This window comes from Lissotriton vulgaris, chromosome 2_2 (assembly GCF_964263255.1).
Source record: "Lissotriton vulgaris chromosome 2_2, aLisVul1.2, whole genome shotgun sequence".
Classification (NCBI taxonomy): domain Eukaryota; kingdom Metazoa; phylum Chordata; class Amphibia; order Caudata; family Salamandridae; genus Lissotriton; species Lissotriton vulgaris.
The window spans coordinates 6,177,248-6,192,915 of NC_141688.1; the positions used below are offsets into that span (position 1 = coordinate 6,177,248).

Here is a 15,668-nt window from a genome sequence, read left to right on the forward strand (position 1 = left end):
AACCCTAAAAATACCCCTTTACCCAAAAACCCAAAACTGACCTTGAACCCTAAAAATACTCCTTTACCCTAAAACTGAAAACTGACCCTGAACCCTAAAAATGCCCCTTTACCCAAAAACTGAAAACTGACCCTGAACCCTAAAAATGCCCCTTTACCCAAAAACTGAAAACTGACCCTGAACCCTAAAAATACCCCTTTACCCAAAAACTGAAAACTGACCCTGAACCTTAAAAAAGCCCCTTTACCCAAAAACTGAAAACTGACCCTGAACCCTAAAAATACCCCTTTACCCTAAAACTGAAAACTGACCCAAAACCCTAAAAATGCCCCTTTACCCAAAAACTGAAAACTGACCCTGAACCCTAAAAATACTCCTTTACCCAAAATGTATCAATAATATTTAATTACCAATTAATTATTAATTAACAATAACAATAAAGTAAATATATTAGCACATTAGCTGTAATTATTTTAATAATTAATATTATTTTTTCCCAATTAATTACTTAACAATAACACAAAATTATATATATTAAAAATGTACTCTAATTAATGTAACTAACTAATTACAATTAATTAATTACCAATAAATTACTAATACAAAATATGTACAAAATTATATAAATTAATTAACTAATTAATATTAATTAATTATCAATTAATTATTAATTAAAAATATTTACAAACATATAATAATTAATTAATTATTATTAAATTACTTCCCACCCTATTCCCCTATAAACCCACAACCCGCTACAGAATTACATTACGCAATTATTATAAAAACAAAATTAATTTATTTAAATATTTTATAACATTAATACACACTTTTCACACATATTATTACATAAAAATACACTATAAAATATTATATATTAATAAAAATTCGATATTTTTGCTATCTATATTTTATACAGTCCATATTACTTCACTTACCTGAAAAACGATATTTTTGTAGTCGATATTATGTCCAGTCGATATTTTGTCCAGTCTATATTTAAAACTCGATATTATGTCCAGTCGATATTTTGGAGTCGATATTTTGTCTGTGCACCTCCCGCCCCACCTTGCCTTAGAGGTTCTGGGTACAGCAAGAATATTTTTATTTGTTGAGCGAAGTGCCCTGCCGGGGACATAGAGGGATACAAGGGATCTGATGTCTTCTGCCCCCGATCCATGTAAGGCACGATGGGTGAGGCAGAGGGCCTTAAACTCAATTCTGGCTTGCATGGGGAGCCAGTGCAGACTTTTCCTAATGGAGGAGCCTGATGAGCGCCTTGGCACATCAGCAATGAACCTTGCGGCCGCGTTTTGCACCGTTTGGCGGCGCTGAACGAGTTGCTTGTTGATTCCTTGATATAGCACGTTGCAATAATCTAGTCTAGAAGATATGAGGGCTACCGTGACCTATGTGGTATTGCACATGACAAACTGCACTATAATAGTGATTCTGGCAACTTCTCAGGTTTAGCAAGCATTGCTGGTCTGGATCTAAATATGCTTTTATTCTCAAAAGCTGTTTTCTACAATTCGTATTTATGTAACAGATTCTGAATACTGAAAATTACAGCGCATTCTCCCATCGATAAACTTAGTTTTATACCGAAGCATCTGCAATTGTATTAAAATGTATTTACATTCATTTTGAAACTATCATAGGCGAATGGAGATGGGATCATTATTACTGAGGTTTTTTCTAGTACATCACATTTTTTTATTATCATTAGACGATAATTCAAATGAGGCAGACAGAGAAGATTCAGGTCAACAACTTTAACAGAATTTCAGCCCCTACAGGAAATAAACAGAGAGCAGGGTAACATATTCCAGTGATGATGGGGGAGGAGAAGAGAACAAAGGGTCAAGTGATAATGCTCATGAGGAGAGTTGAAATCGCTAGAGGCTGTAAGTTCTTCACAGAAATTGTGTTTAGTGCATAGAGTGTATCCTAGGAGAATAAAAGCAATAACAAATTTTAAAAAGGGCTGGAACAGTCCAGAAAAATCATTGTGTGACAGCAAAGATGGATTTGGTCCCAAAATCCAGTTTTTAACGGAAAGGGAATATACTGATTATGGTTCTGGCTGTCCTTATCAACCAACAATACATATATTTCTGTCTAAGTATTAAAAGTGTGAAGGGCTTCGATGTAAATAGTGCCTTGAACTGAGAACTGATAACTACATCATGCCCTATTTCTTACTAGTAATCATCATTACTCCTAGTCCTGTTGTCCTTGTCCCATTCATTAAACATGTGAGATATTCCTATCTCACCAACAGAAAAAAAGAATGAAGGAATGTTGGCCCTATCCCACCACCTCCCACCGGGAGTTCATAAACATACCTTACCCAGCATTCCCTCTGAAATGCCAAGCTACAGATGAAGGCTAGCAAGTCCGGGAGGGAGGGAAGTAATGAATGGGACGAGGACAACAGGACCGGGATTAATGAAGATTACTGGTAAGTAATAGGGCATTATCTCCAGGTCCCTCCTGTCCTCCTACCATTCATTAAACAAGTGAGAATACCCAAGCAGCAACCAGCATTCATCAACAAAACACCACCAGGACAGTAACACCCAGTGATTTATTGATGCAGACAAAACAGGAATTTAAGAACACATAGTCTGCAGCACCACCAAACCAAAATTAGAATAATACCCGAGCGAAATCGGAGTCTGATAATGCCTCACAAAAGTATTAGAGAACGCCCAAGTAGCAGCCCTACAGAGCTCAGACAAGGAAACCCCCTGGCCCAGGAGGCCACCCTACACACAGGAGGAGGGGAACCAAAAAGCGAATAGGCAAACATAATGATCTGCTTCGGCTAGTGACCAATGGAAGAAGAAGAAGCTTTCCCTACATAAGAGGAAACTCCAAAAGACACAAACAGCGAATCAGTCTTCCAAAAAAAAAAACAAGTGCGATACGGGTAGATACTCAAAGCCCGGTAAACATTAAGGACAGACCAAGGAAGGTCATCTTCAGACACAGCATCAGAGCACAAAGCAGGCAACACCAACTCCTGGGAATGATGCAACTGGGAACGAACCTTGGGAACAAAAGAGGAATCCAACAGGTGGACAACGCCATCCAAAAACGATGACTAGCGATTAGAGCCACCAACCCCCCAAGGTTCCTGGCCGGAATAATGACAACCAAAAAAAACACATTCAACGTCCTAAACTTGATGTCCACCTCAGCCAAAGGCTCAAAGGGAGAAGCCACCAGAGCATGCAACATTAGGGGAAGGTCCCAAAAAGGAAACGTGGGTTGCACTACAGGAGCGGCCAAAGAAAAAGTCTGCAGCAACCTGGAGACCAAGTCATCTACATCTGATAAATTCACCCAGGGGAAACAAAAGGCCTTAATCATGGCTCACTAATCCCGCAAAGTGGAAATAGACAACCTCTTCTCAAAACCCTCAAACCTCTCCCCAAAAAATTGCAGAACCAGAGGCAGAGAGCAATCCAGGGGGGACGGGTCTAGAGCATTATGCCACCACTGGTAATTCCCCCAATGCCGCCCATTGGATCGAAGAGTAGAAGGTTTCCGAGACTGTTGCAGAGCCAAGACTAAATGCTCATGGAAACCCCAACGCCGCAATCCCTACCTCTCAAATTCCAAACTGACCACTGCAGCCATGGGAGGGACACATAGGGCACAACAGCAGGGGTAACGGAAAGCAGGGCAGGAATCAAGGACCCTAAACTGCAGAGTGGGGAACCAAGACCCGTGAGGACAAAATGGCACCACCACCTCCCGAGACTCCATCACCAGGCGAGCCAAAAAACGGTGAATCAGCGCATGGGGCGGGAAGGCATACAACAAACACAATGGCCGAAGAACCATCAGAGCTACCACCCCATTTCCCCCTCCTGACAAACCTGGGAGCAGAAGCGAGGAAGCTGAGCATTGTGCCGGTAAGCAAAGAGGTCAAGAAAGGGAAGACCAAACTTCCTGCACACCAGTTGTAAAGCCTTTAGAGTCAGAGACAGCTCCGGGGAGGTTGGGAAATAACGATTGAGGGCATCCGCCACCCCATTCTCCACTGTCCAGATATGGGCAGCAGACAGAGACAACAGATGCCCTTCTGCCCAACAAAACAAGGGAACCACCACCACATTCAAAGACTTGGACTTGGTCCCCCCTTGATGATTGAGGTAGGCTATTGTCACCATGTTGACAGAATGAACCACAACATTGCGATCCAACAACAGGCTGTGGAATTGCATGAGAGCCTGGACCACTGCTGTCAACTCCTGCAAATTCGAAGACTGCCTCCCCTCCAGGAGGGACCAATGTCCCTGAAGGGAGCCAGACTCCAACGTCACCCCCCACCTGAAAGCACTGGCAATCATTATCATGACCGCCGGAGGAGAAGGCTACAACAGCAGACCCCCTGGAACGATTGGCTGACACCGTCCACCAGTGCAGTGCAGGGAGGATGGAAGGAAACACTAGAACCAGAAGGGCCAAATCGCGAGACAAAAGATCCCAATGGACCAATGGATGCACATGCAGAGGTTGTAGAAACCACGCCCAGGTAACAGTAAATACCACCGCAGCCATGAGACCCCGAAGCATCAACCAGAGATGGACCAGGAAAGAGAAAACCTGCAAGTACCTCAGAGCAAGGGAACTCAAGGTCAGTCCCCAAAAGACAGGCAGGAAAACTCTGTTGAGATTGGTGTAAAAGCGAGCCCCTATGAAAGTCAAATCCTGAGAGGACTCCAGTTGACACTTGGGAAGGTTCAGTGAAAATCCATGAGCCCTCAATGTAGAACATACCAATTCCTGATCCCTCAATAGCTGACCCCAAGATGGAGCATTGATCAGCCAATCGTCAAGGTATGGCTAGAAAAAGACTGCCTGAAGATGGAACAAGGCAATCAATGGCGCCACCACCGTGGAGAGCACCCTGAGGCAGACCTCAGACCAAAGGGAAGAATGCGGAACTGAAAATAACGGCTCAAAGGCAAAACCTCAGGAATCAGCAAGAGCATGGGTGCACCGGGACAAGATAATATGCATCCTGCAGATCTAGTGTGCAAAAATAATGTCCTGGAAGAACCAGTGAAAGCACCCTTTGAAGAGTCTCCATTATGAAGGGAAGATGGACCACAAACTTGTACAGGGCCCTCATGTCCAGCACCAGACAGAATCCTCCTATCACTTTGGGTACAGAAATATCAGGGAGTAAACCCCCCTTCCTCCAGAGGGGGAATTTCCTGACTCACCCTCTTCGCCAAGAAAGACTTGATCCCTGGGACAGCTCAGTCCACTTGGACTTACAGGAGAGCCAAGTTCTGAAACCTCAATGTGATATCCCAGTCGCACAATGTCCTGCACCCACACATCGGAACAGGAGTGCAACCAGGCCAGGAGAAAGAACTGTAGCCGACCTCCGACCAACAATCAAGAACCTCCTTTGACCACTAGAAAACTACCTCCAAGAGGGCTGACGAAAGAAGAACATAGGCTTAGAAGAATCAGCTGCAGTGAAGAACTGCTTAAAAGAAGGAGAGTGTTTTTCTCTTTAAAAAGCCTGTGCAATTTTCCCCCCAACTCCTCCCCAAACATGATAGTCCCCTGAAAAGTCAAGCGCAGGGCAGAAGTTTTCTGAGCAGAATCTTCCAGTCCTTCAAAACCAGATTGCGGCGGGCTGCCACACCAGCCCCCCGAAAAAGGACACATTGGAAAGGAATTCAACTTGATTCTTGAAATGCTGAAAAATGCATCAATCAAGCCTGATCCGGCGGATCATCCAAAGGAAAGAAGGCAGGCGTAATCAAGTCAGCAGAGGCGTCAAAGAAAAACAAAACCGATATGCAGTACTCACCCAGGTCAGCCGTTTTAAGGGTTCCCAAAAAAAACATTCTCACAGCCGACTGGCATACCAAATCCTGATTTCTTGGATTGCCTCCATGCTGGAAGTCAGGCAACATAACCTGAAAGGAAACCTCGGGAGCAACCTATGCCCAGGACACCGCCCTTGAACAAGACGAAGAGAGGAGACACTGCTCCACCTGATGTAACCGACAACCCAGGAGGCACACCCAGGACCCCCTGCACTAATCCAGAACCGCTCAGGAGGAATTCAGCATGACTCCCCCCAAGCCAGGCAGGGAGAGAAACTTGAACACTAGCAACGTCTCCACCGCCCATCAGCAGAGATTTAAGTACACCAGGACCCCCCAGCTCCTGACTCATTCCATTCTGTCAGTAGACCGAAAAAAAGAACAGAGGGAATGCTGGGTAAGGTGCGTTTATGTACTCCCGGTGGGAGAGGGTGGGGTAGGGCCACCATTCCTTTGTTCTTTTTTTCTTTTGGTGAGATAGGATTATCTCACTAGTTTAAAGATTGGGACGAGAACAGGAAGGACCTGGGGTTAATGACATGTACATCCTGCTTGAAAAATATCCTATCCTCTTAAGTCCTTCTTTAAGCATTTCGATAGTTGATCAATGCCTTGAATTTCTTTGTCCCATCTATGTAGTTTCATCCATTTACATCTGAAACCAATTTTTCAACAGGATCTGGAGCGTGAAATTCGAAAGTTGCTTACGTTCCTGGAAAAGGACATGGACGAGGAGGTTCTGAAGAAGATTGTTCATCATGCCTCATTCGAAGTAATGAGAGAAAATCCAATGGCCAACTTTAAAATACATGAAGCCTTTGATCATACCGTTTCACCCTTTATGCGAAAAGGTATGAATCTTTTGTAACTATTGTAATTTATGTATTGAATTAGGCATATAATGGAGTGATGGGAAATAAAGCTGTAGTTGTCCTGTATGTATACCAAAAGAGCAAAGTTCTCTTGGGAACAATTATAATTCACAGATACCTAGAATGTTCACTAATGCTTGTCATTCAACCAGACTTCCCATCTGGACTCATTCAATCACCCATTTGATCACCAATCACCAATTTGATCAACAATCCAGGACCATACTAGTCAATTGTGACACACAATACTCCAAAGAAAGCATATACATAACAAAGTAGATGAATTTTATTAAAATGATTATTTAGTCACAGTGGCAATTTAACCCGTTAACCGCGGCGGTAATTCCGCCGCGGTGCGGGCGTTTCCGTGCGCGGGCTGGGCCACGTCGGCCATTGGCCGACGGCAGCACTGGGGAGGTAGTGCTGCCGTCGGCCTATGGCCGACAACAGCAATTAAAGGGTTAAAAAGCGTGTACAGATCCACAGTCTACACAATAAATAAAAACACAATATAATGAATAAAAAAGTGAAAAGATGGAAGAGACATCAAAATACAGTGCACAATATTTACGACATCCTGAATCAGTTGCTCCACATGGAATTCGTTCTTGACTTTCATCAATGTCCTTAAATCACATCCTCTATAGAGATACAGATGTGTCGACGCGTTTCGGTGGCAAATTTGTTAGTTCAAACCACCTTCTTCAAGACATAAACATTTTTTGGTCTCTCTTGTTAAAAGCAACGACAGTTCATAATGAAAAATATAAATATGGAACTCATCAATATTATCGAGTACACTATTTCAAAACAAAAGTTGACCACATTGCATGATCCCCCATTTATAATTCTCGTCAAGACATAAATCATCCTATCCCAAATACATTCCGTTAGAGGGTCAAAATTATTCTCCTCTTTTAACAGAAAAAAACGGTAATTCACACTTCAACATAAAGAGCAGATGACACATTTTATCCTCAAATACAATGTAAAAACCTATAATTACCCTGCATTTCTAACATAATATTGTAGAACACAACTGTCCTAAGAGTCCCAACGGTAACAAACATCCACTCACCCCCACGTGTATCAGGCTGGAAGACTCATTCCCCCGCCCGCCGTGGCACTACTCCACACACGCTATCATCAAAGGCATTTCACCCACCTCTCGGTTTTCAGAGGTAGGTCAGAGATTTGTATATGTCAATATATTGATAGCGGAGCGCCTTGGGGCTCCAAACGCTTGTAAATACAATCTCTCTGGATAGGGGATAAGAATAACCACTTACAAATATATACCCTAGTTCAGGAACCCTATGTGACTACATGTTTAGATGTTAAACCCTTCTGTGGGAGACCTACCTATTAAGCAGACGTAGCCCTATTCCGTAAAAGAACATTAACAACTGGAAGCGCCGCTCCGGTGTCCTTTTAAGAATGTGCCGTTATAGAGGTCCTATCAAATTGATACAAGAACAGGGGGCAGTCGGTTAATGTCCCCAGTGTCTAATAATGTCAATTATGATCACAATTACTGGCACCCCCACTCACCAATGATTGCGATCTGTTCGATATATTTATATATTAAATACAATCCATGTATTTAGATTCACAGGTGTCCTCCACATTTCGTTAAAACTACTGGTTTAATCTAAGGAAATAAACAATACGCCCCCGTTTATTTTTGTATTGAATGCATGTGGAGAACAGAGTCTAAAGCTATCAATCTAATCTTAAATATTTCCCAAGTTTCCCTGTATGGATGCATTTTCAGTTGTCATACAGATTTGTCAGATGGCACCAAACATATTAGCTGAACAAAATGTGCCTTTACTATAGACTGATAAATCTGTCCATTAGTGCAAAAGCCCTATTGTGGCACATATATTTATATTTGTAGCATGTGTGGTTATAGAGACACATGTTCTACATACACCTGTCATCAAGTGTAAGACTCAGACAATGCAAATTGTTTTTCTTCCGAGACATTTGAATTACAAAACATTTTTTGATTCCACCCTTAGGCATTAATTATGAATCTGGCAGTCCAAGGACCGCCATACTCATGGGGCACTGAGGTGGTGGTTTTCTGACTGCCCTATTATGAATTGGGGTGATGGGACCGCCACAGCACCACTACAGCCGCCAGGAAACTGCCATTCCCTGGCAGTGTTGAGATGGTCTACCTTTCCCCATAAAAACCGGATGACAGCTATGACGCGCAGCGGACGCGCGATCGTAAGAACATAATTGCTGCTACATCGTATTTGCTGCTATTTTGCCTCATTTTGCACAACTCGTTTTAAAATTATAAATGTTCGACTTTTAATTCAGAACTAAGGTTTCTTGGCTCAATTAACTGCTGCACTTACTGTTGGGAACTTAGTCTACCCTTTCCCGGTCCACCGCGGGAGTATCCCGTTTGTTTTGGAGGGAGGAGGCACTTCCGACGGCAGCGGCAGGTGGTGTTAGAGCAGCCTTTCCCCATAAAAACCGGATGACAACTGAAGGACTGGGCTAATTTAAGGCCGAGCGGTGTGAGGGGACAACACCTGAAACCTTCGTGGATGTACCTGTTCCGGCGTACAAATCACAGAGACACGGGACACTTCCTTCGGCGTCAAAGATCAGCGTTTATTTACTGCAGGGACACAGAGATCACTAGAAGTACAACAGAGTGTAGGTTCTGAGAGTCTGCTTCGAATTGCAAAAAGTGGATTGCTCCTTTTATACACATTTTCGTCATTGCACAACATGGCGAACAAAAGGTTACGACGCAGTTCCCACAGTAAACTTCAAAAGGATTGCATTCATGTTTTCAGAAGCCCGGAACATAATTACAGAAACATTGCTGGTTCCCAACTGTAAAAACACATTATTCCACCATTAGGCACATACCATTCTAGCTGTAAACGAGCTAAGAGAAGAAACAGAAACAGGTGCAAGGAAGACAAAGACAAACAACAGATTGAAAAGAGTGTAGGGGCAATATCGGAAGCGTGATCGCAGGATCAAAGGATTCAAGCCTAACGCATGCAAGGCTGAAACAATAGACCGGCACGGCAAGATGAGCCTCGAGCGGAGCCATCTGCCTTTGCCGTGTCATCCCCCTAGTCATAAAGGCACATTCAAAGGAATATGCATCTTCCGCAAGAGCTTGGGAAACCCAGGGTCATCAAGCGAACATTTGTCCGTTCGCCGGCTACGTGAGGGCAAGAAACAAAATGGATGCCGTATCTAAAATGGAACCCGAAGGTTCAGATAGAGAAAACCCGCAAATAAGATGAACCTTTCCAGGTAGTGTAGCGAAAACGCGTACACCTACTAAACTCGTCATTTGCGGTTCGTAGATACCAAACTCGTCCATATTCGAACATGCCCAAAACGTTGTTACGATTCTCACGGAACCTCAGACGCTCCTTTTGACCTCATGTAGGCAAGCACTAGTCGAAATCAGAATCAATATCGATATTCATCAGATCGTTCAGATGTTGCTGGAACATTATTCTATCCATCAATGTCTCTTTGGTAAGAGATGGCCTTCTTATACACGTTGTAGCACAAATGCCACATAAGGCTGGACCACACTGCACGCAAAGACAACACGTGAACAGAAACGTCACAACAACCCCTACAATCATCAGAATCTTCCAACCCAAAGTCGACATCAGACCCCAAAACCATCCTAGAAGCGTCCAATCACCTTCATCCACGTGTATGGACTCGGAGATCTTATGCAAATTCGAGATGGCTTGATAAACAGTTGGAGCGTTATCAGGTATGAAAATACAGCAGATCGAATGGATCACCTTGCACACACCACCTCTATCTGCGAGTACAACGTCTAGAACCATACGGTTCTGTAACGTCATAAGTCTATCCGCTTGAAGCTCCGCTGTCAGGTTACCAAGAGCACTTACAGTTATGTTAGCAGTCGATTCTACCACACGAGTCAACTGTCTCAGATTCCTACTATTGACCATAGGTCCCCAAAACGGTAGGAAACCCTTAAAGGAGTCTCCTGCTTCTTGACCGGCAGTGTCCTCTTTGCTAATAACGCCTCTCACAACTCTTGTCTTGTGATAGTCTGAGGCAGCTGTAAAAGTCATTGGCAAAAGATTCACGATATAACATGTGCCCTAGAAGTCACGGGGCAACCACGTATAAGCGCGATCATAACATACAAAATAAGTACCCTTGGCAGTCAGGAAGACAGGGGAAGAGAGCATCGGTAAAACATATGTTTCAGTACAAGCACTCTTCCCAAGCTGAGCTCTCGGATTTCGACCAAGACCTTGCAGGCAGAAATGACCAAGGTGGGGTACGATCCAGATCGGAGATGAGCTCTTAAGCTGTCTATCACCCACTAACATACTATACTCAGCCTCACTCAGATCCTTGTATGCTCGCACCTCTTCCTCTGGAATAAGCGATGGATCAAAAATATCTCTATCCAAATCAGCAATCGCTATCGCCAAAGACTTGTGGTATGGGCCAGAACCAAGGTCTGTTGAGCGTGGCTCTCGACGGGGTTAGGAATCTAGTGCACTACGGAACATGGTTTGGAATGCTCGAGCTGATCCCTGGGAGCTGTAAGGAAGAACTAAATACGGAATACCCTTATCCATGGTATGTGGCATTAGCCCACACACCCAACAGTTGGTAGTATTCATCACCAACTGATGTTGATGCAGAAGTTGGACAAAGGAATTGTTCATAAATTCCGCACGTCTGACCTGTTCATGTTGGGGCAGGATATGAAAGGAATGTGGAGAAATAGTGGGAATGAGAACAGAATTCAGATCATGAGAAGGAGAAGTAGGTGAAGTGGAAGGCAATAGTGACTGAATCCCAAAATACACTCCACCCACCAATAGCATAGAAACAGTTAGGAATAACATGAAAACCTGAAACAAAAAACATTTTGTTCGTAAAATCTTATGCAATTTGGATCTTTGCGCCGACATCCTCTCTATTTCCGACAGCTTAGAGAACTCCATCCTCTAAAGACCGTCCGTAACGTTCTTGACGCACCTGGTTCTGAGTAGCGATTATCAATTCCCAGGAGTTCCCAGGAGTCGACAAAAGTAAACGACCTAGTGTCAGAAACCTGCTAAACAGAAGTAGGTACCCGCACGGCCCTATGGCCAACCCAGATGGTAGGTTTTAATCAAATAAACATTCAATTTAATAAAAGTCTCCTAGCTGCACAGAAAAGGAACACACGTGATGTATAAAACAAAATTGAAGAGCTCAAAATCAATAACAAAAAATGCAAATATCCACAATATTCGTAGCGACAGTGAGGGGGTAATGTATTCAAAAACAAAAAGGGAGATTTTATTTGTCCATATCACGCGATCGAAGAAAATATCGACATTTCCCAGGTCGAGTTTGCTCTTCAAACAATGATTCAGATGGCAAAACAGTGATCGATTGTTCAGGTGACAGTTCAGAACTTTAATTTTCCAATGCTGAAGACGAAGGTACAGTTCCAGATGATTCAACAGGTGTATCTGACTGAACTGAATCGTTCTCTACAGATTGAGCATCACTGAATGGCACGTAGTGTGGAAGGGCACCGGTCTCAGTCGAGGCGAATCCTTTCTTAATCCAGTTATCTGCTGGTAATGGAAGCGGGACTTTCTTCGTATGGGTGGCATGCACCCAATGCTTCCTGCCGTCCAGCCGAACTGCAGTCCTCGTTGCCAACAAGACTTGGTAGGGACCCACGAACCTTGGCTCAAGATTCCGTTTTCTCCCAAAGTTGCGGGTTAACACCCAGTCACCAGGTTGGAGCCGATGTCCAGATCCTTCTGTTTGTGCCGGTAGAGCTTCAAAAACCTGTTGATGAATCAAACTCAATTTAGCAGTCAGGTCATAAAGATAGTCAATCAACATTGGATATTCAAGTCTGTCGAACTCCTTAGGCCTCGGAACTCCCCAAAAGTTCCCAGGACGGCCGAACACAATCTCATATGGGCTAAGCCCTACTCGAGAGTGCACAGTCGCCCTGGTCGATAAGAGAGCTAGAGGCAGTGCATCAGGCCATGATAAACCAGTCGTTGCTTGGATTTTGGCAAGTTTCAGTTTCAGAGTACCATTGTACCCTTCCACTAAACCTGCCGATTGAGGATGATTAGCACTATGAAATTTTTGGCGGATTCCCAGACCCTTACACACACTCTTCATCACACTTCCCACAAACTCACTTCCATTATCCGACCATACAATCCATGGCATGCCATACCTGGGGAAATATTCCTTGAGTGGAACTTTTGCTGTGGACAGGGCAGTATTATCCTTAAGAGGGTAGGCCTCGATCCATCTGGAGAACGCACAAACCACCACCAATACGTACTTCAAATTATTGCATCTCTCCATATGGATGAAGTCCAACTGGATGACTTCAAAGGGACATGTAGGAGGAGCAAAATGACCAGGTGGAGTGGGGGTGCCCTTGCCAGGATTATACATCAAACATACCATACAGGTCTTGACCACTCTCTCAGCACACTTAGCAATCCCATCATTCTTCCATACAGGAGACAACAACTTACATATACCTTTCGCGCTAATATGTGACATGCCATGGGCAATAGTAACAACGGCAAGCACATACGCATCCGGTAACATCCATCTCTGATATTCCGACAAATCAACCCAACATCCATTCACATATAACTTCCCCGTACATTCTTTCCACTTAGTCTTTTCAGTTTCGGTGGCCTCGTTCTGAATCGCTTTCACACTCTCAACTGTGTCCTCACACATAGCAGTCTCCGTCGGCCATCTCACTGAACTTGTAACATACATTTGATTCGTCAAATTCTTGGCCGTTTCCTTAGCAATCTGATCCGCAAACGCGTTACCACGACCAACATCATCCGTAACCTTTCGATGCGCGCTGCATTTAATGATTGCCACCTGCTTAGGCAATGCAAGTGCATCCAAAAGATCGTTCACGAGCTGTCCGTGTTGGATCTTCGTGCCATGCGACGTCATGAATCCTCTTTCTCTCCACAATCGACCAAAACTATGCACTACCCCAAATGCATACTGACTGTCGATAAACACATTCACTCGCTTTCCTTTAGACAAAACACACGCTCTCGTTAACGCAATCAACTCTGCCGCTTGCGCTGAATTCTGACTCAATCTCGCAGTTTCCACAACCGTACTCAACGTCACTACAGCATACGCAGTCGTCACATCACCATTCGGCAACTTGAAGCATGAACCATCAACATACAAAGTACCATCGGTATCTACCAATGGAGTGTTTTTCAGGTCAATACGACCCTTTGTTTCTTCTTCAGTTCTTAAGTAACAATCATGTGGTGCTACATCATCTGATTCCATATGAATCGGCAACAATGTCGCTGGATTCAACACATTACAACGTTTTATCTGTATATGACTTGTGAGGTAATATACATTTTTATAGTCAATTGTGTCCCCTAACGTGAACCCCACCGTCTCCATGTACGAGCTTAAAGTGCATGTAACTTCCCTCCTCGACCTGCTATGAAGACGCAAATACATTTGCGTCCAACGTTAACATGTCCTCTTTCAGATCCACCATGAATGGATCGATAATTCAGTTCCTAAGTATGCCTTGCCAACGTCTTTTCATGGTGCACTTTCACGTTTTTCCTAGCCCTGCAGAGCTAGGCCCTGATTTCTGCCATCGAGCCCTTTCTGTTCTCTGCCTCCTGAAAGCTGCAACGTGGGATGCATCCCTGACCTCTGTCCTACTCCCTGCGCGGCGAGCGGTGCCCGGCTCGGCCTGCTTGCCTGCCAAAGACAGTATTTTGCCTTCAAGTTATCAGTATAGCCGAGTTCAGCTCCTCGAAAACACATTCCAGTCTAGCAGAATAGATAAACATTTCCCCGGCTGCAGAGCAAAGGGCCCGGCCTCTCTGTCTCCATGCAAGTAATTCATTGCTCCTGTTACCATGGTAGGCCCATGGCCCCTCGCATTACACGCAGACACGTAGTCACATATACACGCATTAATAGTCAGTATAGAGTAGCCTTTGCCCAAGAGACCTTTCCTTCTAGATAATACAGTTCCCCAACCACGAGATATCAGATATGATTTAGGAACGAGTTGATCTGACATGCCAGACTTCTGTCTCTTTCCTCTAGTGCTAAATGTCAAGTCCCCTGCACCCTCCAGCCTCACGTCAGTCACACGTCATGCTGCTGCGCGCGCATCCTTGCTACAGATTTCTGCTGATACTGCAAGATTCCACTATGTATCCACCCACTTGTGACACTTTCATGTGACGTTTCTAGCACACACCTCTGTGTACGCCCTAGTGCACGCCTTCTGATTACGTATTGCTACGCACATGTGTTTTTATCTCGTTCCTCTCAGCTGTTACGCCTTCTGTATTCATCACCATTCTATGCATTAACTATAAAAGTTGTACTCTGTCAATAAAGTATGCTCTATCCCTTCCTGATCCTTTATGGTGAAAGGAACATGATACCCTGGTTCGAACCATTCCATTTTATGGAATAAAACCCTTATAACTCAGATGCCACGGACTTTGACTCTTATTTTCGATTGAGTTATTTTATTAAACTTTACTGCATAGAAATTCAGACGGTAAATATTTATTTACCACATTAATTTGGCGCCCGAACAGGGACCCCTCCCCCACCCCACGCGCCGGTAGGTGCGTTGCGGCCTTTGCCCGGTGCCCCAGCCAAGACGGACAATTACGCGTACCCGCAGGATTTCCTGTATCTCCCTCAGGCCTACGGAGGTGACGGAGACTGCGATCAGCACCCAGACGAGGCGGTGAGGAGTGCGGAGGATCCCGACCAGAGCCCAGCCAAAGAGAACAAGGTCCGAGGTATCTAGAGGCCCACCAGTTCCGAAGTATCTCTGTCACGAGTCGAGTCGAGTCCAGTCCGGTCC

General features: G+C 44.2%; 1 protein-coding gene across 1 annotated transcript in view; it reads left to right on the plus strand.

Annotated features, from left to right (window-relative positions):
• The window catches only part of LOC147728929 (sulfotransferase 1B1-like), a 659,149-nt gene that overhangs the window by 575,887 nt on the left and 67,594 nt on the right, over positions 1–15,668 (plus strand). The window contains exon 7 of the mRNA XM_086959169.1: positions 6,541–6,715. Coding sequence (XP_086815295.1) covers positions 6,541–6,715 — 175 coding nt within the window. The remainder of the gene's footprint in view (positions 1–6,540; positions 6,716–15,668) is intronic.